This window comes from Pleurodeles waltl, chromosome 2_1, assembly GCF_031143425.1.
Source record: "Pleurodeles waltl isolate 20211129_DDA chromosome 2_1, aPleWal1.hap1.20221129, whole genome shotgun sequence".
NCBI lineage: Eukaryota > Metazoa > Chordata > Amphibia > Caudata > Salamandridae > Pleurodeles > Pleurodeles waltl.
The window spans coordinates 196,124,685-196,148,903 of NC_090438.1; the positions used below are offsets into that span (position 1 = coordinate 196,124,685).

General features: G+C 43.6%; 1 protein-coding gene across 1 annotated transcript in view; it reads left to right on the forward strand.

Moving 5' to 3' along the window:
* TBC1D8B (TBC1 domain family member 8B) overlaps nt 1-24,219 on the forward strand; it is a 783,045-nt gene that overhangs the window by 201,363 nt on the left and 557,463 nt on the right. The window contains exons 3-4 of the mRNA XM_069212396.1: nt 11,321-11,439; nt 20,894-21,119. Of these exons, the coding sequence (XP_069068497.1) occupies nt 11,321-11,439; nt 20,894-21,119 (345 nt within the window). The remainder of the gene's footprint in view (nt 1-11,320; nt 11,440-20,893; nt 21,120-24,219) is intronic.

Below are 24,219 nucleotides of genomic sequence, written 5' to 3' on the forward strand. Positions count from 1 at the left end.
ACATTTAAAGTAACATAATATTAGTTTCAATGCTTTGTATTGGCTACTTTTTCCTTTTGCGTAAGCCCAAACGATATTGTTGTATCTGAAGCACACTTCCGAATAGGTCAGTAGAGGCCTTTGTTCAGCCACTCCAAAATACACTGCTGCCGGATAATAGTTACAAAGAAATAGAAACATTTTCAAATCAGTTCTTTCCCTCGAGAGAAACACATTCCAATAGTATGAACACAGACTAAACTCATGATTAAAACAAAAGAAGCTTGTAATTCTACAGAGATGATCTCATGCAGTTGATACTTTAGCTCAGCTTCGCAGACAGATAACTACACGCTGTGGCCTTGCTCAACTTCAGACACAGCAGAGAACAAGAAATACTCATATTAAAATAAATATATTAATAAAAGTTTTAAACAAGTTTGAGATTCAAACAAAGAATGTGTTATGCAGCGGACATGAAATCATTCTACTAGCGTTGCAGTTTTCAGTGCTTTGGCAGACATTCTATGTCAGCTGTGGCCTTGCTCTGTTAGAGGCACAGCAGAAACCCAAGAAATACTCATATTATTTCAGCGTTTATTTTTTGCAGAGAACATGTTCTTAAAGAGACAGAATATTTTTTTCTCATCACTAAGTTAACACATTTTATAAAACATGTACAGGCCTTTTACTCCTATGGCGGCCACTAATAATGTCACATTTAGTGTCAACATTAGGTTTTCTACTTAAAGCATTTGACATTAGTACATAAGTATAAGTACATAATAAATAATTATTTCACGGTAAATCTCAGCTCTCACAGAAACCCACACTTCTTTTCAGCGCTGCACATTGTTTCCTTGCACAGTTTCTCCTGTCTGTCGTCATCATGTGTAATGCGTTACATTAAATAAAGTTACATCATTGGAACCAACAAAATATCTATCACATACGGCACTGATCATCAGTCTTATCTCTCCATTTGATACAGCCTACTGAAAAGAGTCCATCATTTACACCATGCAAAACAGAAGTAGAAAGGAGACTGGCTTTTAGAATATGAAGGAAGGAAGAAGAGAGGGGAAAAACATGCATGCAAGAAGCCCAAAACATAACCAATCCAAAGCAATAGTGAGAGGTTAATTGGAAAATAGAAATCTATGAAATCCCAAAGAGGTCTCCGTATTAGATATGGGAACAGAGGGCATGGAGTGCCACCTACAACACCTGATAGATTTTACCAAGCCAAGCACAATTGGCAAAAGGACCTACAAGCTTGACTGAACTATTAAAGACTGATAATTACTAAACCCAATAAACAGGACAGAGTACCTAGTTAGTATCTGAGCTTTAGGTGCAGGCAAAGAACACCAACAAAAGGGCAGCTATCAACTTAGACCTCTTCGACCACCAACACAGTCACTCAAACGATACGTATGAGAGGGCAGTTCATCACACTATGCATTCAAGCTCCAAGAAGACACCAAGCAAAGGAGTACACCTATATAGCTGACACAGTATAGGCAGAGGTTCAGTAAACCCGCGCTCTCACTGTAATCCAAAGCGCGGAAACACCCCAAAGAGACACTAACTCCTCATGAGTTTGTACAGCAAGTCAGTCACTAGGCCTCCTAAAACTCAGTAACTGGAAAATCCCAGCACCCACTCCACAACGGACCCCATCATCTGGGCCAGGGCCCCTTGAAGGAAAGGTCTCCATGGGCAGATCTACAGTTGTAGAAAGGCTGTCAGCGAAAATCCTTAAGAGGCCAATTAGTTGGCATGGTAACATAAAAATAAGTGACCAATTCTCGGAACCATTTAGGACACAATATAGTTTTTTGCCATCCTCCCTTTGAAGTATTTTTTTTGTCAATACAGTATGGTCTCGCTAGCATTAGGCTCTCCTGAAAGCAAGAAATTAAACTCACAGTAAACGTATTTTCTATAAGGAGGCATTTTTTCTACTGATCAGCACGAACGTCAGTTAGCACAGAGCTTACAAAACGCTTTTGCTGTTTAAATTCTGACCATTACTATACATTTGTGGAGTATCTGGAGTGTTCTTGCGTTTCACGGAATAACTCTGCAGTTCTGAATACACCTGGAGTCGCCCAGTCGTTTAAACTAACTGGAATCCCTATTCTTTGAAGAGCTACCTTTATTTATAAAGTGTATTCCTTGAACATTTCTTGTCACGCTAGTTTTATGTGTTCATTGTTTCTTATTGCACCTTTAAAATAACGTATTTGTAGCTTCCCGTGTTTCCTTAATCTGTAAATACTGAACAATATGTGTGTAAAGCTGTTCTTGCGGCTGTAAAACTGTTGTCAAACAGCCTCTGGCTTTGTGAGCTAACAGTCTATTATTAGCCAGTTTTATTTGATTAGACAAAGCCACCTGGCTGGGTTAAGTGAAGAGGTGTGTCATTACAGACATGCATTCTGCACCTTATAATATCAGGCCTCAGCTTTTAAACCGCGCCAGAGATCGTGGTTCAGAAACAGATAATCCCGGATGAGGAGGTGTAATGCATGCATGACGTTACCAGGGAGTGATTTTATCAGAGCCAGCAGCACAAGTTCCTTTTAGAACCCAGACGATCCTCAAATCCTCCAAAACGTGTCTTTAAGATTAACAACCCTTGTTACATCACATACTTCATTTTTGTGCATAAACCTTAATGGTCTCTCTACTGTACAGGAAAAAGAGTCCTCTTTAATGAGCCGTGCATTGCTTACAATGACCAACAATAGGCATTCTAGAATTTTCATTTGTAAGGGTTGCTTAAAAACACTGCTATAGAGTAGGTGGCAAGACCCAGCAAAGTAAGGTTCGTTCTTTGAGATAAGTGAGGTGCACTACTTGGCCCCCCAGCTACCACAGCTAATTTCACCCAACCCAGAAAATAATTAACCTTCCTGATTAACGTTAGTAAATGCATACCAAAAAAAGAATCTAACGATCTCGTAGATAGCAGTTTGGCTCTAGAGATTTTTTCACAGAACTCCTTCCGGACATCACTAGGGGGTGTCTTGTGGCTCTGTGCTAGCTTCTTAACATCCTGAAAGACACAGAGGAGCTGCCTTTATGGGCCACCACTGTGCGCCAACATCTGTTACATTCTTTTTGTGCCTTCAAACTCTGATCTGGAGTTTCCCTCCCAGTTGTATTGGCTTTTTCATGATCTCTAAATGATCTCGTGCTGGGTGAATGACACCACCGAAAAAGACAGGTTTGAAGCCATGAGGCGACTACAGGAAACGGATGTCAGTCAGAGACTCGCACCAGGTGTGTCAGTGGTGTTTAGGCTTAGAACACAACTAAATAGTGTGAGAAGAGTACCCTTATGGACCCTGAGACATTCCGAGTGATCCGAGGTCGGGAAGCGAAGTTGTATGTAGTTGAACACAAGATGTTGTCACAGCCTTCATGTAGGTCCCTCTGACACTCTTAACCAGTAGTTCTTTACATTTTGACTTCTGTGGAATCCGACTTAATCATTACTGGGACTCAAGGACACCCACTGAATCATTTTTGCAATGTGGGGACCTCCACAAAGTCGTTACCTAAAGCCCAGGGACCCATGCCTAAGCATTTCCAATGATTTGAACTGCAAAACAATACACAAAAATACTGAAACAAGCATTCATCAACACAAAAATACACAAATGAATAAATATTTTATTTAATTCACAAACAAGTATAACAAAAATACAAATGTTAATTTTAATAGGAAGACTGAGGCCTTTCTAAATTCAATTTAGGCCACTTATACTGTATTCTGTTTGATGTGTATGCACTGTTCCCACAAATCAATCTCTGGATACAAATTTTTAGCCTCCAATTTCAAATTCCTTTCATTTAAAGAACTTTTCAGAACATTCAGGGTCACGGTTTGCTTCTTTATTCATATACACTTTATTATTCTGCTAAGATTATTTAATTTTCTTAACAGTCATGGACTTCCTGAGAAGTCTTAGCGGACCCCAGGGGTTTCTCGGACCGCAGGTTATGAACCACTGCTTTAATCTGCAGGCCTGGACTCTGTCCTAAGACTCCACCTGCTACCGTTCAGCTTTGCGCTCAAAGTCCTCCAGTAAGTCCCAGTCCAAACATAAAAAAGCAAAGTGGGACTTAACCCCATCCCGCAACTGTGACTCAAAAGAGAAGGTGTGAGGATATCACAATGCCAGTCGCACTCCTTTAAGGTCTCTGTCATGGAACCAATTCCTCAGTCAACCCCACAGAAGAATGTGGACTTCAAAGAGGCCATGCTGCAAACTGTCAGTGCACTCTCGGCTTCCTCCTTGTGCCTTTGGGCCCCATGGAACCGTAGGAACCTCCAGTCTGGTGTCTGCTAATGGGTCCCTCCCTGATGCAGTTTGTCCCCTTGAGCCCATTACGGGGCTTGTACCGACATCGGAAGAGACTACTCAAGCCCAATATCAATGCTGGTTCCTGCCACCCCGATACTGGTACTGATGTCAGCGGTGCCACCGGCTGGTCCAGTGTAGACACTTGTGTTGAACCCCAGACTGACTTTGGCTTGAGTCTCGCCGATGTAACACTATAAAATCAAAATATCATTACTAGTTCTCATGTAATCTGATTCCAGTCAGTGTCTGAATTATGTCACAGCTACCATCAGGGGGTCCATTATCTTTTTGGTTCTAACTCTGATCCTATAAGATGTTGATGATGGTGATGAGGATGGCATGCTTCGAACCTCATTATACTGATGTCAAATATATATTTATTTACACATCGCCAGTGGCTTGATATCTCCCCTGAGACAGAGCTCAACTCTCACTTTGGCCACCAATGTAAGAAAATATTTTATTTACAGTGGTGGTTTGATGCGCAGCTACAGATCTAGAGTTCCAGCTACCCTCCATCAAGACCAAAACACGTGTTCAGACTAAAATTCTGCAACCTGGGCAAGCAGCTTCTGAGCCCTCACTTCCTTTTAATTATGGCCTCACAGATATCCTGGCTATTTGGATGAAGCCTTGTTGTTACTCGCATGTGAATAGGCAGGTGGCCATACTGCACTGACTGATGCTAGTGACCCAGTTTTTCTCACCAAGCACCCCACCCTAGAGAGGCGCATTGCACAGGCCTCAACCAGTAAGGCCAGTCCAAGCTCCTTTCCTACCACTACTCCAGATAGGGAATCCAAGAGGATTGATGCTTTATGCAACCACATGTTTTCTTCTACAGGTCTAGTACTGTGGTTCATAAATGCAGTTTGTCTGCTGGGCTGCTAAACACATGCAGTTTTGAGAAATGGGCAGTGAGATCTTGTCGGCATCTTGGCAGATCTTAGGGACTCTTTGTCCCAGATGATGCATGATGAACAGGATGCAGCAGTTATGCTTTCGACGCAGGCCTAGAAACTACTGATAGCTGACGTAGGGCAGTCAGAATGAGTGCTGTCCTTTGTAGATATGTATAGATGTGATCCACAGGATTTTTTGGTGACGTACATTCCTCTTCACTGGTTGTGCCCTTTGCTTGACCCCTATTCTTTGGTGAGAAGGCAGACTCAATGTTGCAATACATGTAGCAGTTTTCTTGGGGCTGTTGACTCCTGACAAACACTTTCACCATCAGCTCAGAGGCTGAAGTCCAGAGGGCTGACATATAGACAAATACAGCCTTTCCAGCCAATGAGGCAACAGACACCCCAGTCCTTTCAACGCTGTGGATGCAGATGTGACAGGGACCAATGTAGGCCAGCAAGGGCATCAGTCTCGTTTCTCTTACCATGCTACAACAGCCATCAAACCATTTTAGTTTGTCCTTGGCAGTACATACCTAACCAGGATTCAGTGTTTCTTCCCAGGCTGGTGATTCTTTAAATCCACAGGTGGTCTTGTTTGAAATGGCACTGCCTGCCTTCCTGTCCTCCCTTCCCACTTTTCCAACTTGTACATTCTGTTACAAGACGCATGACTATTGGGCTGCAAAAGTGTCATCAAGATGGTGCCGGACTCTGAAATAGGCTTGGGTTGTTGCTCTGTTTCCTCGCCTCAAAAAAAAAAAAAAACAGGGGCCTCAGGCTTGTCCTGGACCTTTAGCCTCTGAATGCCTTCCTGTGGAATGACAAATTTAAAATATTGCCCAAATCCTGTCTGCTCTGCATCTGGATGACCGAATAATGTCCTTGGATTTGCAGGGTGCATATTTTCACATACCCATCTGCTGTCCCACTAAAATTATCTGCAGTTGAAGCTTGGGCAGGAGAATTTTAATTTCACTGTTGTCTTCTTTGGCCTCAGCAGGAAAGCTTGAGCAACCAGTGGTGGTTGCTGCCCAACTTCAGAGGTTGGGGATAACTCTATTCATGTACCTTAGTGACTGGCTGCTGAACACTTCCATTCATCCTGTCAGTCTTGGAAACAGTCAAGATCAGGGCTTTTCATCCCCTGCAACGAGTCCTGGACATTTGGGCTATCATCACAATGTTTCAGGCTTTGTCCTGGTTCATAGTGAGTGACTCTGAAGCTTCTTGGCCTTTTTCATTCTCTTCCTCGGTTATGCCAAGTGCCTCATGTGTACTTTGCAGTGGAACTCTAGTGGGAACTCCGCATCAAGGCAATCTTGCCGACACCATCTAACATCTCGAAGGAGATTGCTTGAGATTTGCAAAGGTGGCTGCTTGAACACACTGTATCCGGCAGCAGGCCCACCTCCCTTCCCCAGATAGAGCGGACGGCGGATACGTACACGTCACTTCTGGGATGAGGATGTTATCTGGGACAGGTGGAAATCAGAGGATTCTGGCTGGCTCCACATCAGTCTGCTGGAGCTGTGGGCAAGTTGTCTGGCTTCAAAAGCTTTTCTGCCATCCATCAAGTAGACAATGATGCAGGTTCTCAAGGGCAACATCTCAATGCCAAGTAGTTTTCTAATAAGCAGGGCAGAGTGGGATTCTGGGTCCTGTTCTGGAGGCTTTGCATCCATGCAGATGATTGGAGTACCATGGCATATTCCTGTTTGCAAACCACTTAGCAGGGTCCTTGAATGCAAGAGTAGGTGGCGCCTGGCAGATCAAAAGTGGCGTTTATGTTCTGTGGTGGCTCAGGGTCCCATGCTACAGTCCCTCTAGATCCCTCTAACCAGCATCATCCATTCTTATGACATCAATGTCTTCTCCTTTGCCAACGACATGCACATCATTCTCTCCCTCACAAACAAAACACCCAGCACTCTCATCAAGTTCAATGTCTGCATAATTGAGTTTGCCCACTGGATGAAGACCAACTGTGTAAACCTGAATGCTGACAAGACTGAAATCATGATTTTTGGGAAGAGCACATCACGGTGAGACAACTTCGTGGCCAGAAAAGCAAAGACCCACCCCCAACACTCACACCAAGAACCTTTGGATCATCAGTGACCACAAACTCAACATGACTGCCCAAGCCAATGCCGTCACTGCCTCATGCTTCCATTCCCTGTCTCCCACTCAACACCTGGAAAACAGTCACACATTTCTGGTCACAAGCAAGGTGGACTATGGGAACACCCTCCTTGCTGGAATAAAAAAAAATCCATTCACACTAGAAGGCTGCAGACCATTCAGAAGTCCGCAGCTCGGATCACCCACAACCTTCCATGCCACACTCGCATCAAACAACTCCTGAAGCAGTTCCACTGGCTCCCAGTTCACAAAAAAGCACAATTCATACCCCCCACGCACACTTTCAAGTCACTACGTAATACTGTTCCAGCATACTTCAAATGTCTCATCTGCTTTGAAAATTCATCCAGACACCTCAGCTCGTCTGGACTCCTACTTGCACACATCCCACGTATATTGAAAACCAGTTTGTTGGTCAAGCCTGGTCCTACATTGCTCCTAAAGCATGGAATGACCTGCTGCTACACATTAGAGTCTCATCTTCGCTTTCTAATTCCATAAGAAGTTGAAGGCCTGGCATTTCAAGTAGTCCTTCTAGTCACTAGGTACGGTTAGACTAGCACCTCCTCAGCGTCAGGATATCCTCTGAGGTGATAATGCGTTCTACACATCTGCATGACTCGCAGTGGGGAGAGCCCTGGTTACATTTTTCCCCACAATTCAGAACACACAGTGTTGAAAATGTTGTGCTTTGGAGCCTCTGCAAAAACATTCATTAAAAGATGCATCCTGGATGAAATGAAACACAGAGCTTCCCACCTCTGCCTCGCCTGACCCTGAGTTCTGAAGCAGACCGAGCTGAAGTCATCCTAGTGGGCCAGTAGAATGTTGAACTTGCAAATTCTAGGCATTCTCTGATCAAGCTGCCATTTCATGAGGACCCCCTGTCTCAGTAACAGGACATGGTCTTCCTCTCAATTCTACACCTGCATGTGTGGATATTGAGTGATTGCAATTGACTGCATTTGATATGCCACCTGAAGTGGTGGTTGTTATCTATGTGAGGTGCAAGGACAAATTTGTAACCTTTTGTGGTGTTCACAAGACTGTCCCCTTACAGGCAAAGCTGTTGAACATTCTTTTGTTTGTTTTGTCTTTAGCACAGCAAAGGCCTTGCATTGAGCATTATTTAAGGTTATTTGGTGGCCATTTAAGCCTTTCTACATATACAAGATGTTGGAATGGCCCTTTTTGCATGGTTATCCCCAAACCTTTTGCCTTCTTCCTCCTATTTTTCAGGTTTGTTTTGCTGGTTTGCCTCTGCGCACTTTACCACTGCTAATCAGTGCTAAAGTGCAAGTGCTCCCTAGGTAATTGGTTCATCCACAATTGGCATATGGTGTGTGTCTGGGGCCAGGCCTGGGCAAGGCAGGATCTTGTCAACAGCAGAGACTTTACTTTGAGGCATTCCTACTTCAAAGGTAGAACTGGGTATAAGTAGTGGACCCAAAGTCCCAGACTTATAGAATCTTTCTGGAATCAAGAGGAACCTCTGCCCAGGAGAAGAGTTGAAGTGCTGGAGGAGGAGTACTGTCCCTTTGCTGTGTTCCATCACTGGACTGGCCTGGAGTTGCTGCTTCTGCCTGAAAAGGTTGCAAAGGGTGAAGTTTGCTGTATATCCTGCTTGAGAAAGTTCTCCAAGGGCTTGGAGTAGAGCTTGCCTCCCGTTGGAAGTCTCAGTGACACCAAAGACTTCAGTTTCCTTGACCTGCAGCACTGGGAACTGTGTGTTTTGACCTGTTCCAGAGGAAAAACCACTGCGATGCAGCCAGCCTGCTCCGTGAGCTGCCAACGCCGCCACACTGCGCCGCTTCACACTGCGACCCTGGTCTCACTGTCGCCGTCATCAGGAAGACTTCACTGAGCCGCTGCTCGCACCGTGACTTGTGGGCCCTGCACTCTTTCATCGCCTGCTCACACCAAAGTTTGGGCATCCCAGACGCTACTGCTGACACTGGTACCGCTGCCTGCACCGTGGCCTGTGGACACAACTCGTGAGGAGCACGAAGCACCGTCCCGTCCTGCACTGCAGCCCGGTCCACCGACGCCAGCACCATCAACTCCAGTGTTGTCACCAGGCATCCCTGCCTGCACCATTGCCTGTGGACACCGCTGGTGAGAGTCACGAAGCACTGTCCCCCACCGCCGGGTTGGGCCTACCGACAACAGTGCTCCTGCAAAGACGACTCCACTGCCTGTACCGTGACCTGGTGATACCGCACGTCGCACCACCCTGCTTTACACCGAAGCCTTGGTCTCACCAACGCTGCTGGATGTTGTCACCGAGCCGCTGCCTGCACTGTGACCTGTGGGCACCGCATGTCGCATCGTCCCACTTCATACCGCAGGCCCAAAGCCATCCACGCCAGCACTCCTGACTTCATCAGCCCGGAGTTCGATCAACAACGCGTGTGACTTCAAGGGCCCCAAGCAGAAACTCAACATTTCTGTTAATTCATAATATAAAAATAGAGTACAGAAAGCAAATGATCAACAACTGTGAGCTAAAATAACATCGGATGAGCTCTGATCATTCTTTGGAAACAACAAACTAAACGAATCTAATGGTTTTGCCATTATCTTTTTGTCTTCCATTTGGCTAGATTAACATCACTGGAAGAAGTTTGGAAATTGCTTTTTGATTTTGTTTGTAGATAGATGTACAGTGTATAAACATCCATAATGCCTATGCTTAAATCACTATTATGTGTTGTGCAAACTCCATTGGCAGTTTCTTCTCATAGGAAGAAAACGAATGGTAATTTCAAGCCCTAGCCCAAGTTGTTTCTATAAATAATTAGTGAATCATAGAAAATAACTGACATCACAGGTTGGGTTTGAAGCCAAGCATACAAACGCCCAACTAAAACTCAGGGAGGAGAAGCCTGCGTCTCAGAAAGTCCTCTTGGTCGAACACTGTTGTATTGCCTTCGAGAGTCACTTGAGAAGACTGTATAACTAGTACATGTCAGTTGCCAAGGGGCCATGGAAACTTAAATGGAAGTCCTAGATAATTTCTAGTTCCCAGTGGTAAATGCCTTGTTGGAAGACCTTTTTGCCATCTCTCCCATCCACCCACCTACCAGTCTTTGTGACAAACCATTTCTAATCATCACTGCGGAACATAGCTTGAAGCCATGGGAGAGAGTCGCATGGATTTCTGCAACATCGCTGATGGAAGACAACTACTGCTTTTGGTGGATGGCTCAGGGTGGTGATTCATACTGGAAACAATGTTATCCATGCAAGGGTTTCTCCAAAACATAAAGATTGACCCCCTGTTTCATGCAGACTATTTCAGGTGTACCTGAAAAGCCTTAGCATTTACCTCTGCTTTTTCACACGCCATGGTCACAGGCAAGGATGAGTTGAATCGTTTCATTTATATTTAGAAAATCTTTCTTTTCTGTTGTCTCTCTGGAACATCAGTCATTCTAATTCCGGTTGCTTGTCAACAGCTATGTCTCTTCTACACTGTACTAATCTATAATAACATGGCTTGTTCCTCCTTTAAACTCTTCTCACTTGAAATAATGCATGCATTGTCACCTCGATTGCCTGTTAGCATGTGTTATTGGAGCAACAGGAGATGTATATGTAATCACCTCATGAATCAGAGTGCATCCCAATGTACTGCACAGGCCCAAGGGGACAAGAGTGACAGGGGTGCTGTCATAGGAAGGAATCTGGAAGAAAGAACTTATTGAGTCCTCTAAAGGAGACTGATGCCTTCAAGTTCAGAATCTAATGCAGCCTTGAAACGTTCCTCTCCCCACTAGCCTGGTGCGGTTAAGGAGTGAACACAGATAGTTCACTCGAAATTTGAATATACTTTTCACTTCTCCACGTGAGCTAATAAAACATGGGCAACTTTCTTAGTCTGTATTCAGATGCTAATTTGTTTTTCAACAGGAGTCACCAGAGAGGAGATATTCAAACACTGGGAATGGTTGGAACAAAATGTCATGAAGACATTATCAGTGTTCGATTCAAGCGAAGATATTACCAGTTTTGTGCAAGGAAAGATCAGGGTAAGAATTTTATTACAACTATATTGAAGCAAAGTAATGTGCATAAGAAATATTAATACAGATGACTTATTTAGTTGCGCCTCAAAAATGTACCATTTTAAAAACGCATTTTATTGCCCTATTGCACACAAATTTCAAAAGACTGCTGCAACAGGTGACATATTTATTAAGGTATAAAGACCACAGAATTAAAAAACATAGAAGGGCCATTGGCCGAAATGTACAAAATCAATTTGCTGAGGTTTTCTATGTGGACATGTTTGTTAATCATAAACCCGTGAACATGAAGGATATGCCAGGTGTAAATCAGTCTACCTGTTTAAAAAATGCACAACGTGTCGTCAGGCAAACGCTCCAAATTTTTGGGCGTTGCTGCTTTGGCACAAACGTGACACTATGTAAACAACGGATCCACTGCTCAATATAAATTTTCTACAGCACACAACTTTATCACAGTGTCAGTATGAGCTTGTTGTTATCCGTTTGCATTGGGAAGTGTCTAGGATGCCATGCTGAGTTGTCTTTCAGGCACTGCAGCTGCTTCTCGGCCACTGCTTCTACTTCTTGCCGCAGACATCGAATTTGGCCTGACAGTTGTACAGTTTCAATATTCGAAGATGTCAGGAAGGAGGAGGTTATCCGGTAACAAGTTCTAATTTGTAATTTATTACTTCCTCACATTTTCCTTCTTTTCAGTGATGACTGAACTGGTGTTTGTAATTGCGCGGGTTGTTTTAGAGAATTACACTCCTAATAAGAGAATTTGCATGATTTTATCTGCGTTAGTTCTGACAGCTTAATGCTTTCTCTTCAGCACTCTGTTCTCACAGTAGCTCTCTCCCTGTCAAAAGATGACAGCAGCCGTCCTTATTGTTCATTATTCATCCTTATGTCATTGTCTCACTAACGTTTGTAAATATGTCTGCACAGCGTCTACATTTTTGACAAATTGTTCTTAGATCTACGTTTCCCCTGGAAATTATTTCTCTATAGTTATTGTCAGCTCTTCCATCTCTGTTTACTACATTACTGTGTCACAGCGAGAACCAAAATCATACCGATGGCTCTTCTTAAACAAAGACATTATTAAAAAATAATATCTTAATCGCTTTTAACTTGATGTCCTCAGTTCTTTTAGTACACCGTATTGATGACAGTGTTAATGGAATTATATAGCATTATTTGATCTCAAACTGCATTGGTTAACCGTGTCCGTGGCAACTGATAACTTCTAAGCTAGCTATTCTCAAAACAGCCTCATAGCTTTCATTAGCTTTTGTTGCTTGTAGATTATGTACTCTGGGTGTACTATACTTTCACTGTGTTAAATCACTACGCCTTTGTGATGTCCACTTTATTGGTATCCTTATGGCAAGTGCTTCATTGTGATAGAATGCATCATGAGTTAATCAGCATTTAGTGACTACCAAGGCCACCTGTGATGTTTTTACACTGGTGGCTTGTAAAAAGTTTTTTATTGCCGTCATATGTATTCCTAAACCTACAATTTTGGGTAGGGTTTTATTATCAGTGCTTAAGTACTACTGGGGCTCTGCAAAGTGTTAGTTTGTAGACAGCTACTCTTACGTATTCATTTGAAGATGTTAGTAGTATCCAAAGGACAGTTCAGTTCTTTTGGCAAAGATATAGAATGTTCAAAAAAGCTGCATTACTCGCACAAGACAATGAGCAAGGAGCTCCTGTTTTCTCACAAAAATGGCGTTTTCTGCTTCATTTGCAGAAGCTTCTACCTGTAGTTAAGATAAACCTAAATAAGTGAAGAATGATCCTGTTTCACACTTTCTTTTTTTCTTTTTTTGTCCTGAATAAAATACTGAACGAAATAAGGGTTTTGCAATCCTTTGTGGAAACTACTGACAACACACTGATGCATATTGATGATAGAAAGCTGGCTACTAAGTTGTGGGTGTTGAACGGATAGTTAGTGATGTTCAGTTTCTATCTCACAAAGTTATTAACTTACAAAAAGTTTCATTAATCATAGAATAAGTAGAGGAGTTTGAAAACAGTAAACAAGAAATTTGGCTTACAAAATCAAGCTGAAGGCAGTAATTGTCTACTAAATTTTGAGTAGGTGCTTCAAACCAGGGCAAATTATTATTAGATAACAAAAGCTCATCTTGCCCCTCATTCAACTTGGCCCTGCTTGATGAATCTGCATAAAACTTGATTTACCGAAACTAGGCAGGTTCGACAAATGGCACCAGAGTTCTTAGTAAATCAATGTATGCTTAAAATGGCACCTTAACCATACCTATACATCTAAACTTTTGAATTACTTTAAAAAGGCATCTTTTTAAGTCATCATCTTTATAAGTCGGAGTTTGAGCAACAGAATTTGCGATTTTAAGATTTTAATGTTTCGAAATATATACAGTTTTGTAACTCACTTTACACCTTGTATTTTTGTGTTTTTAGTGAACAGATTTACACACAAACAAAAAAAAAATCACAAGTTGGCCTAATGTGCTTCATCTCTTCTAAATATGTTGCAAATCAGTCAAACCTTTTTGTTTTTTCACTTCTGGCCACAGACTGTTTTCTATGGGAATTAAAATGGAAACTTCTCTCTTGGAACCCCACCTATACGGTGTCTCCCTTGACAGATCTTTATGTAGCCTTGCAACTTCCTAGAACAGCACTGCTTAATCCTTTTCATCCGATTCAAGCCTGGTGGGAGTTGACGTATCTGTGGTGAAATTACATCGTCCTTTCTTTATACTGAAGTAACTTACTAGCGTTGTATGTGCCGGATGAAAAGGATTACGCAGTGCTGTTCTAGTGAGTTGATGTTGAAAGCAACAATTATTAGGATTCAATCCACTTTGACACATTGTCCTGAGGATGGTCTCATGGACGGTTAGAGCCTTGGGACTGAAACGTCGACCTTATACTCTCCATGACACAATACTTCGCATGAGCTGCTGGAGTCCCTTAGGAGTGATTTTCTGATTGTTTGAAAGACTGCATATAGGACTCAAACCTTTTGTGGTTGGAGAGTTAGGAGGGTTGGTGCTCTCCTTCTGTCCCTTGGATGTTAAGGAATTGTGGACAAGAATGGTCACCAGTGCATTTGTATAAAAACACAAAAAATCTCTTTATTGCTGTGCTTTGTTGATGTATATATTATTAGTGAATTTATAAAAATTCTTCATTTTCCCAGAAACAGATTACATGCTGTTTAAAGATTGTCATTTATTGAATTTAATCAATGGTTAATTACAACATTAATAGTATTTAATATCGCAGAAATGTTTGTATGCAAATGATTCCTCCATGAACATTGTGTGCTTTACAACCCTGAAGTTCTTGGTCATGTGACGCCAGCCGACTCTGTGACTCTGAGTCCTGGCCATGCGGAAGGTCCTGGGTCCATTTGTGGAGCTGTTCCTAACACTCCTCATCACATTTGACGTTGTTGTCTGGTAAGTCACACAAGAAGTCAGAGCTCTTCGACTTTGCTGATCCAAGTCTTCGGATAAGGTGCGGGAATGACCGCACAGTTCTAGGGTATCCTCCAACATGTCTAGTCTGGGTCTGCACCGCACCTTCCAGAATTATGCAGAGTTAGAGCTACCCGGGCCCAGTTAAAGGAGTTTTAAGAGGAAATATTTGGTCGAACTGGCTACTCTGGAGCGCCTTCGGGCACCAGAGGTTTGGCAGGATCAGCACCAGCCAATGTTGACTCCAGCACCGACTGGAATACGAACTTCTGAGCCAGGCCCTGTATGGAGTATGAGTGGGAAGGATCTGAGAATCCTCATGGTTATTCCAACCTTTTAGAAGGGCCCGAAGGATAACTGGTATGAGGAACTGGCGGATGCCAGTGGTTTGGACACTTCCCCAGTCGCTTGCTTAGTCTCTTCTCCAAGTGGCGTATCAAGGGGTTTTATTTGCCATGGTGGTGAGGATGGCAGCTGAAGTCCTGTACCTTACGTTGTCCTCATTGATAGTGAAGACAAACATCTTGACATAGGTGCTTCAAGCGGGAGTTGCCACCACATAACCTCTCCTCCCTTTAACAAAGCCCTCACAGATGTCCTGCTCGAGGCATGGGCCAAGCCCTGCACAGGGACTCCTGTGCATATGACGATTGCCAGCCATCATTGCCCCACTCTTAGGGATTCAGATTTCCTCACCGAGCACCCCAACACGGAAGTCTGGTTGTTCAAGTCTGCACATTCATAGTGAACGCTAGCACGTTCCCTAAAACATCACCGGATAGGAAGTCCAGAAGAGGATGTTCTCTGCTGCCAGCCTGGCACTGCTGTCGGTGAACCGCATGCCTCTTGGGTAGGTATTCCCATACAATCTACAATTTGTTTTTTCAGGTGCTGCCCATGGTCTCGGAGGAGGCCCGAGCCATCCTGACCTAGTCTATTGCAGACGGCAGGGCTGCAGCAAAGTTCACTATGCACTAAGGACTGGAAACAGCTGACTCACTAGGCAGAGTGATTTCTTTATCAGAGGCATTCCGTTGCCCCGTCTGGTCTATTGGCTTTTTAAGGATGGTCCAGACTTCTCTTATGGACATGCCCTTCAACGGCACTCGCGTATTTGGTGATGAGCCAGATGGATCACTTAAGTGCTTTGACAGCAGGGCTACTGCCACTTTGCTCAGACTCTCCATGGCCCTGTGCCAGCCCCACTCTGCCTTTCACCTCTTCTGTGGCTATGGTAGTGGCTACTAACAGTGTCCATTTCTGCCCAGCCATCACGGCCAACAGGTTCCCCAGTCCTTTCGTGCCCCTGGTTTCCACAAGCCCCATAGAACCCAAGGCTAGAGATCTGCTCTGTCTGCCACGCTCTGGAAGCCACAGTCTCCAAACCATTTTTATATGCCATCTTACCATCATGGGCAACCAATCAGTGGCAGGATCAAGCACCACCTATACCAGTGGACATCCATCACCTCAAACAAATAGGTGCTTCAAATTGTTCACCGGGGGTATGCTCTTGCATTCACAGAAACCCTGCCTGCTCATGTCACCATTCTCACACCAGCTGATTGAGGACCACGTCTTCCTGCAGCTTCTAGAAGTGCTGGCTCTTTTGGCCATAAAGAGGGTGCTGACCTCAAAAGTAGGTCGTGGTTGCTATTCCGGCTACATTTTGGTGCCAAAAAAGTACAGAAGCCTTTGGCCTGTACTCAATCAGGTCTCTCTCAGCTTTCTGAAAAAGGAGACAATCAAAATGCTCATGTTGGCTCAGGTCCTGTCTGCCCTGGACACGGGATGCTGGATGGTAGTGCAGAACTTGCAGGGCGCCTATTTTGACATACTTGTCCTGCTGACCCATAGACGTTCCCTAGTATTCACTGTGGGGCACAAGCACTTTCAGTTTGCTGTTCTCCCTTTTGGCCTTAGTAGCCCCCCTCCTCAATTGTTCACAAAGGTGATGGCAGTAACTGCAGCCAAGCTGCAGAGGTCAGAGTTTCTAATCTTCCCCTACCAATGACTGATGCCTGAAGACTTGCATGCTCCAAGCAGTCATCACCCACCTCCAGACTACGGCAGAACTGCATTCACTGGGGTGCAATATCGACATGCCGACGTCACATCTGACTTTCTCTCAGATGCAGTGAAGTTTTGGGCCTAGCCTTCGAAACAGCGAGTCCAGGATATTCAGGCTGTGATTCTGATGTTCCAACCTCTATCCTGGATTTAGGTGAGACTTTTTCTGAGGCTGTTGGGCCTCATGGCCTTCTGCATCCTGGTGTTAACAAATACCCCTGGCAGATGTGGGCTCTGTAGTGGGACTTTAAGTCTCAATGGTTGGAGCATCATGGAAATCTATCGGACCTGGTCCAGATGTCACAGGGAACTGCAAAACACCTGCAGTGGTAGCTGACAAACCTTACTTGGTCAGAGGCAGACCTTTCTCCCTTTTCCACCCAGACCTCACAGCGGTGATAAATGCATCTCTTCTGGGTTCTGGCATCCATCAAGAGGTAGCGATCAGAGGCTGTGGTCTCCAGCGGAGTCTCAGCTCAACATTAGGTTGTGATCTGCTAAGCATTGATGGCCTTGCTAACTTGCATCAAGGGAAGACGTGCCAGATGTTCATGGACAACACCACTGCCATGTGATACTGCAACAAATAGGTTGGGTAGGGTTGTGGACCCCATGCCTGGATTTTCTGTGCCTCTGGACCTGGCTGGAACGTTTGGATATTTTCCTGGTCGTACAACACCTGGCGGGCTCTCTGAGTACCAAGGCGGACAAACTCAGCAATTGATGCCTCATGAATCTCAAATGGCATCTCCATCCAGAGGTGGTGAAAGTTCTCTTCCGCGAATGGCGAGAACCTTGGTTAAATTTATTTACCACCAAAGAAAACGTGCGCAGTTTCAGTATTTTTGCGCACTGGAGTTTTCCATGCTGCTTTTGGAGATGCATTTTGTCTTAAGTGGAATTCAGGCCTCCTGTACGTCTTCCCACCGATAACACTCCTGCCAGAGTTCTCATGAAGATCACGAAAACTGGGCCCAAGTCATTCTTTGCGGAGGGAGAGTTTTGTATCCAAACTACTGATCACGAGCATCGGTTCTCCGAGCAGATGCCCTTTGAGGAGCGTCTCCTGTCACAACAACAAGGCAGGGTCCTGTATCTGAACCTGTGCACACTCTGTCTTCCACCATGGAGATTGATTGACAGCAGCTGACAGTCTTTGTCTTCCCATCAGAAGTCTGCAAAATCATTCTGGTATCGAGGCATCCCACAATTAAGCCCGTATACGTCTGCCTAGGGACAAGTTTGTGACTTGGTGTACTGCCAAGAATGTTGATCCCATCTCTGCACCTTTGTCTGAGGCCTTGTTGTTTATTGCTAGCTTGGCAAGGTTTTGCTTTGGGCACAATTAAAGGGTACCTTTCTGACATATTGGTCTTCATACGGTTGCCGGATCAGGCCTTCCTGTTCAAGTCACCTGTTGTTACCTGTCTCACAAAAAGACTCACATACATAGGTTTCATCCAAAGCCCTTCATTATACCTCAATGGGACCTTAAATTGGTCCTGTTATTTCTGGTGTGTTTGCCCTTCGAACCTATGCAAAGTTGTCCTTTATGTCTCTTGACCATTAAAACTGTCTTCTTAGTGGCCATTACATCAGCCAGGAGGATTAGTGAGCTTCAAGCAATCTCTGTGCACCCTCCATACAGCAACTTCTTCCCAGACAAGCTGGTTCTCTGCACCCATGCCTCTTTCTTACGAAAGGTGTTGACGCCTTTCCACGTCAGACGGACCATCATGCTGCTGGCTGCCTTTGCTCCTCCTCACTAATCTAAGATAAGAGAGATTCCATTAACTGGACCCAAAAAGGGCATAGTTCTACATTGATCACACAAAAGAACACTAGGTGAATAAGCAACTCTTCGTTCTGTTTGCTGTAGCAAAGAAAGTAAAAGTTAATCAGGACCGTACCAGCTCCAGTTATATTGTACTCTCTAAGATCTTTTACGCTTTGATCAAGAAGCAACCCCCTCAGTGCTTGCAGGCTCATTCCACCAGAGCCCAGGCTTCGACCACTGGGTTAGCTCGTGGAGGCCCCATTCTAGACATCTGTCAGGCTTCTATGTGGGCATCTCTACATATGTTTACCAAGCACCACTGCCTGTACATTCAGGTTCATCCCAAGAGCTCTTTTCCCATTCGATCCTTCAGGACTTCTTGGTCTAATCTGTTTGCAGGCCCTGCTCCGGGGATGCATTGCTGGGTACCTTTGCTAAGGTAAAGAATCTGCTCTATCAGATGAATGAGTTACTAACCATTTGTAATGCCTTATCTGGTAGAGACTCTGTCTAGCTGCAGATTCCTTACTGGTCCACCCATCCTTACTACTTCTGCGAACAGATTGTTTTCTTCTAGAAGGACGCTGTAGGTCCTTAGTTTCTGCACACTGGTTCATCATCCTTCTAACGCAGCGCCGTCCTACTGGCACAGATGTCATGAAAAGAAACCAAAGTTTGCATGCTGGCATGACCCTTATATAGGCACCGTGCGCATTACATCTGGTGCCAGTGCAGGGCACATCGCAGCCACATACCAGCACACAGAGCTACTGCTTCAAAATTTCTCGATCCAGTCTGATGCCTTGGAAATATTCTAAGGCAAGAAATCTGCAGCTAGATAAATTCTCTAAAAAAATAAAAATAAATAAGGCGTGTGCCAGTGTGTGGCAAGTTGTACTCTATTCACTGTTAAATCTACTAAAAAACATACTTGGTAGACTTTCCCAGGGTAAATGGAATCATGTTGTGGACTTCAGCACTGTATACACTTACTGAGTGTAAATGAAAAACCAAGACCAAGAAAGACCAAAAACACTAGTAGTGCACTGGGATATCATTTTTAAAATGTTTGACATCGTTAAAAAACATACACATAAAAGCACAAGTGCGCTCATCTTTTATTTTCTCAGTGATTTGTGCATTTCATTGAGGATTTTTCCACTTATCTACACAAATTACACAAAACCTTTAAAGCAAAAACATTTTTTTGTGTGAAAAACCTGTGTTAAAAATGCAAACTGAAATATCAGAAATGGGTATGTCTTTATGCATGGTTACAACTGAAGGTATCCGCCTACTTTACACACTGACATTTTCTAATATTTGACCATTCTTCCATAGAGCACTATTTAAGTTCTGTGGTGTTCCTCTGAAAGTTTAAATCAATTACTTTCCTTAGTAATCTCCCACTTCTTACTTGAATTTAACTCACAACTCTGCCTTGGCCCTTGAGAAACTTTATCTTTATGATCCTTAGCCCATGCAATGTACTTTTGGCTGAGTGATTCAGGTTGTTGTCAGGCTAAAAGGTAAACGTCTGTCCCAGTTTGAGCTTTTCTTTTGAAAGCAGGTGGCTGTATCTGACTCTATTCAGATTGCCTTCCAACTTCCTTCTGATGTGGTACATCCCAATTGATTGACGCTCCTACTGTCATGCTTGATGGGAGGAATGGTATCCATTGCATGAAATTCTGTATTTGTTTTTGCCTAATTATAAAACTTTACATTTAGGACAAAACTTTATTTTAGTTTTGTCCACTATCCTTAGTTTCAGTGTTAACCTATTGTGTTGTCAGTCGGTCTCACTTTATGGCATTGTGACCCATTAAATATCTTCTGAATGCGTAATTTAATTTCTGTCAATGGTCTTCTTTGGTCTTGCAGGACCAACAGCCTCTGAGCTTCACAGGCCAAATGGAGCCCGGTGCTGATTATGTAAGAGTGATTCTATAACCTATATTTTACATTCCTGTCTTTTTCATGTTTCTAGGTTCAAGATGAGAGAAGCTTGATAAAGAATTTAAATGTTTGATTAGTAAATGAAAAACATCAACATTTGAACCAAATTGATACACAAGGTGTAATCACGTATGTTATACAATAAAGTGTTTGATTTAACTATAGAACATTTGTTTTTATCCAGGGTTTGATTGCGGATGAAGGGAAAGGCTCTTTCATGAAGGAGGAAGATCCTGAGAAATTTCGAGAAGCTCTACTGAAGTTTGAGAAATGCTTTGAATTAGCAGAGAAGGAGAAGCTGGTGACTTACTACTCGTGCAGTTACTGGCGAGGACGGGTGCCTTGTCAGGGTTGGCTGTACCTCAGTACCAACTTTCTAAGCTTCTACTCCTTCCTTTTAGGTTCTGAAAGTAGGTATCACCTTCAGTAATTTAAGGTATTATTTGCTTTCTATTCATTTTAAATTATAATTATGTAGACATTGATGTCAATATCTTGATAGTATGAAGCAGTAAGTCAATGTCAAAGCCTCTTATAACAGGCTTATCTTCCCAGAAATGCCATATTTGTTAAGGGTTATACTTGCCTGATTTTATTTTCTGTTTTGTTGGAACAATCACTTAGATAGTTGTCGTTCTTAGTTGTGAACTCAGTTTATTGTAAAGATGAGGGGTGGCTAGTGCAGTATTTGATAAGTATGACGAAAGCCTCTTTAAGCTCATTCTAGAGGATGATCCACTCAAACTCAATGCACAATGGGAAATATTCATTAATTAATGTTAAGAACACTACTAACTTAATCAAATTAAAATAACTAAAGTTATGCTTTAGAGCATATCTAGGTGTAAAACATACTGTAAAGATGTATTAGGACATAGGCACTTGCCTAATCATGGCTGTGAGCGGGAAGGATGGTTCACTACTCAAACTTAAAACTGTCACCACTTCTACTCAGTAAAGAGCTTCATTGTCCACCACCTACAGTCTTCTGCCTGCTGCACCAAAATAATTACCACTCTTAATGGTGTGGAGGACAGAGTTTTGCTAATTTCCTTGTCTTTATTTAGCATTGGTGTCCATCATGCACATGTGTGTTCAGATCTATGCCAGAGTTTCAGCATCCCAGATAAAATGAACCTGGGTATAGTGGCTCTTAAGTAGGTAGTAGGTTAATTTAGGTAGTCAATATTTATCCTTATAACTCAGCATGGATTGTGTGCTTCTGGACCAACGACGGACATCCCTCATTTGTAAGTTGTATTCATTTAAATTGAGAGGAACAGTGGTGTCTAGCTGAATATAATGTGCATATATTTGTATTTAGTTACTGTGAGAAAGCAGTAGAATATTGGAACACATATAGCAGATGTTGGCCCAAAAAGATGTCCTGGAATGGACTTGAGTAGAGAGTAACGTTATGAGAAAGTGGATTATTAGGTTGGGTAAATAGTAGTCCACTACAAGTATTAATGGTACTATTCTTGTTAGGGCCAATAGAGATTTAGTAAATTAAACCTGGTAGCTATGGCACAGAGCAAATAGACTCAACTTAAGAAAATGTGTGAAGCACCTAGAAGTACCAAAAACAGTTAAAAAGTCAATACAATAAAAATCCCACTCACTCCAATTTACAACAGCAAAGTGTAGGAAAGTACCATCTTGCCTGGAGTGTTACCCCCATTTTTACTTGTATGTATGTTTGTTTTTGCCTGTGTCACTGGGATCCTGCTAGCCAGGACCCCAGTGCTCATAAAGTGTGCCCTGTGTGGTGCCTAACTGTATCACTGAGGCTCTGCTAACCAGAACCTCAGTGTTTATGCTCTCTCTGCTTTTAAAATTGTCACTGCAGGCTAGTGACTAATTTTACCAATTCTGATTGGCACACTGGAACAACCTTATAATTCCCTAGTAAATGGTACCTAGGTACCCAGGGTATTGGGGTTCCAGGAGATCCCTATAGGCTGCAGCATTTCTTTTGCCACCCATAGGGAGCTCAGACAATTCTTAAACAGGACTGCTACAGCAGCCTGAGTGAAATAACGTTATTTCACAGCTATTTTACACTGCACTTAAGTAACTTATAAGTCACCTATATGTCTAACCCTCACTTATTGAAGGTTAGGTGCAAAGTTACTTAGTGTGAGGGCACCCTGACACTAGCCTAGGTGCCCCCACATTGTTCAGGGTGATTTCCCCGGACTTTGTGAGTGCGGGGACACCATTACACGCAATACCTATATGTAGCGTCACTATGGTAACTCCGAACATGGCTATGTAACATGTCTAAGATCATGGAATTGTCACCCCAATACCATTCTGGCATTGGGGGGACAATTCCATGCATCCCCGGGGCTCCAGCATAGAGCCCAGGTACTGCCAAAATAACTCTCCGGGGTTTTCTCTGCAGCTACCGCTGCTGCCAACCCTCAGACAGGTTTCTGCCCCCCTGGGGCCTGGGCTGCCCAGTCCCAAGAAGGCAGAACAAAGGATTTCCTCTGAGAAGAGGGTTTTACACCCTCTCCCTTTGGAAATAGTTAAGGGCCTGAGAGGAGTAGCCTCTCCTGGCCTCTGGAAATGCTTTGAAGGGCACAGATGGTGCCCTCCTTGCATAAGCCAGTCTACACCAGTTCAGGGATCCCCCCAGCCTTGCTCTGGCGCGAAACTGGACAAAGGAAAGGGGAGTGACCACTCCCCTGACCAGCACGTCCCAAGGGGAGGTGCCCAGGGCTCCTCCAGTGTGTTCCAGACCTCTGCCATCTTGGATGCAGAGGTGTGAGGGCACAATGGACATCTCTGAGTGGCCAGTGTCAGCAGGTGATGTCAGAGACCACTCCTGATAGGTGCTTCCCTTTCTTTGTAGCCAATCCTCCTCTGAGGGCTATTTAAGGTCTCTCCTGTGGGGTTCTGTAGGAAAGTACCATCTTGCCTGGCATGTTACCCCCATTTTTCACTGTATATATGTTGTTTTAGTTGTATGTGTCACTGGGACCCTGGTAACCCATGGCCCCAGTGCTCATAAGTGTGCCTGAATGTGTTACCTGTGTAGTGACTAACTGTCTCACTGAGGCTCTGCTAATCAGAACCTCCGTGGTTATGCTCTCTCATTTCTTTCCAAATTGTCACTAACAGGCTAGTGACCATTTTTACCAATTTACATTGGCTTACTGGAACACCCTTATAATTCCCTAGTATATGGTACTGAGGTACCCAGGGTATTGGGGTTCCAGGAGATCCCTATGGGCTGCAGCATTTCTTTTGCCACCCATAGGGAGCTCTGACAATTCTTACACAGGCCTGCCACTGCAGCCTGAGTGAAATAACGTCCACGTTATTTCACAGCCATTTTACACTGCACTTAAGTAACTTATAAGTCACCTATATGTCTAACCTTTACCTGGTAAAGGTTGGGTGCAAAGTTACTTAGTGTGAGGGCACCCTGGCACTAGCCAAGGTGCCCCCACATTGTTCAGAGCCAATTCCCTGAACTTTGTGAGTGCGGGGACACCATTA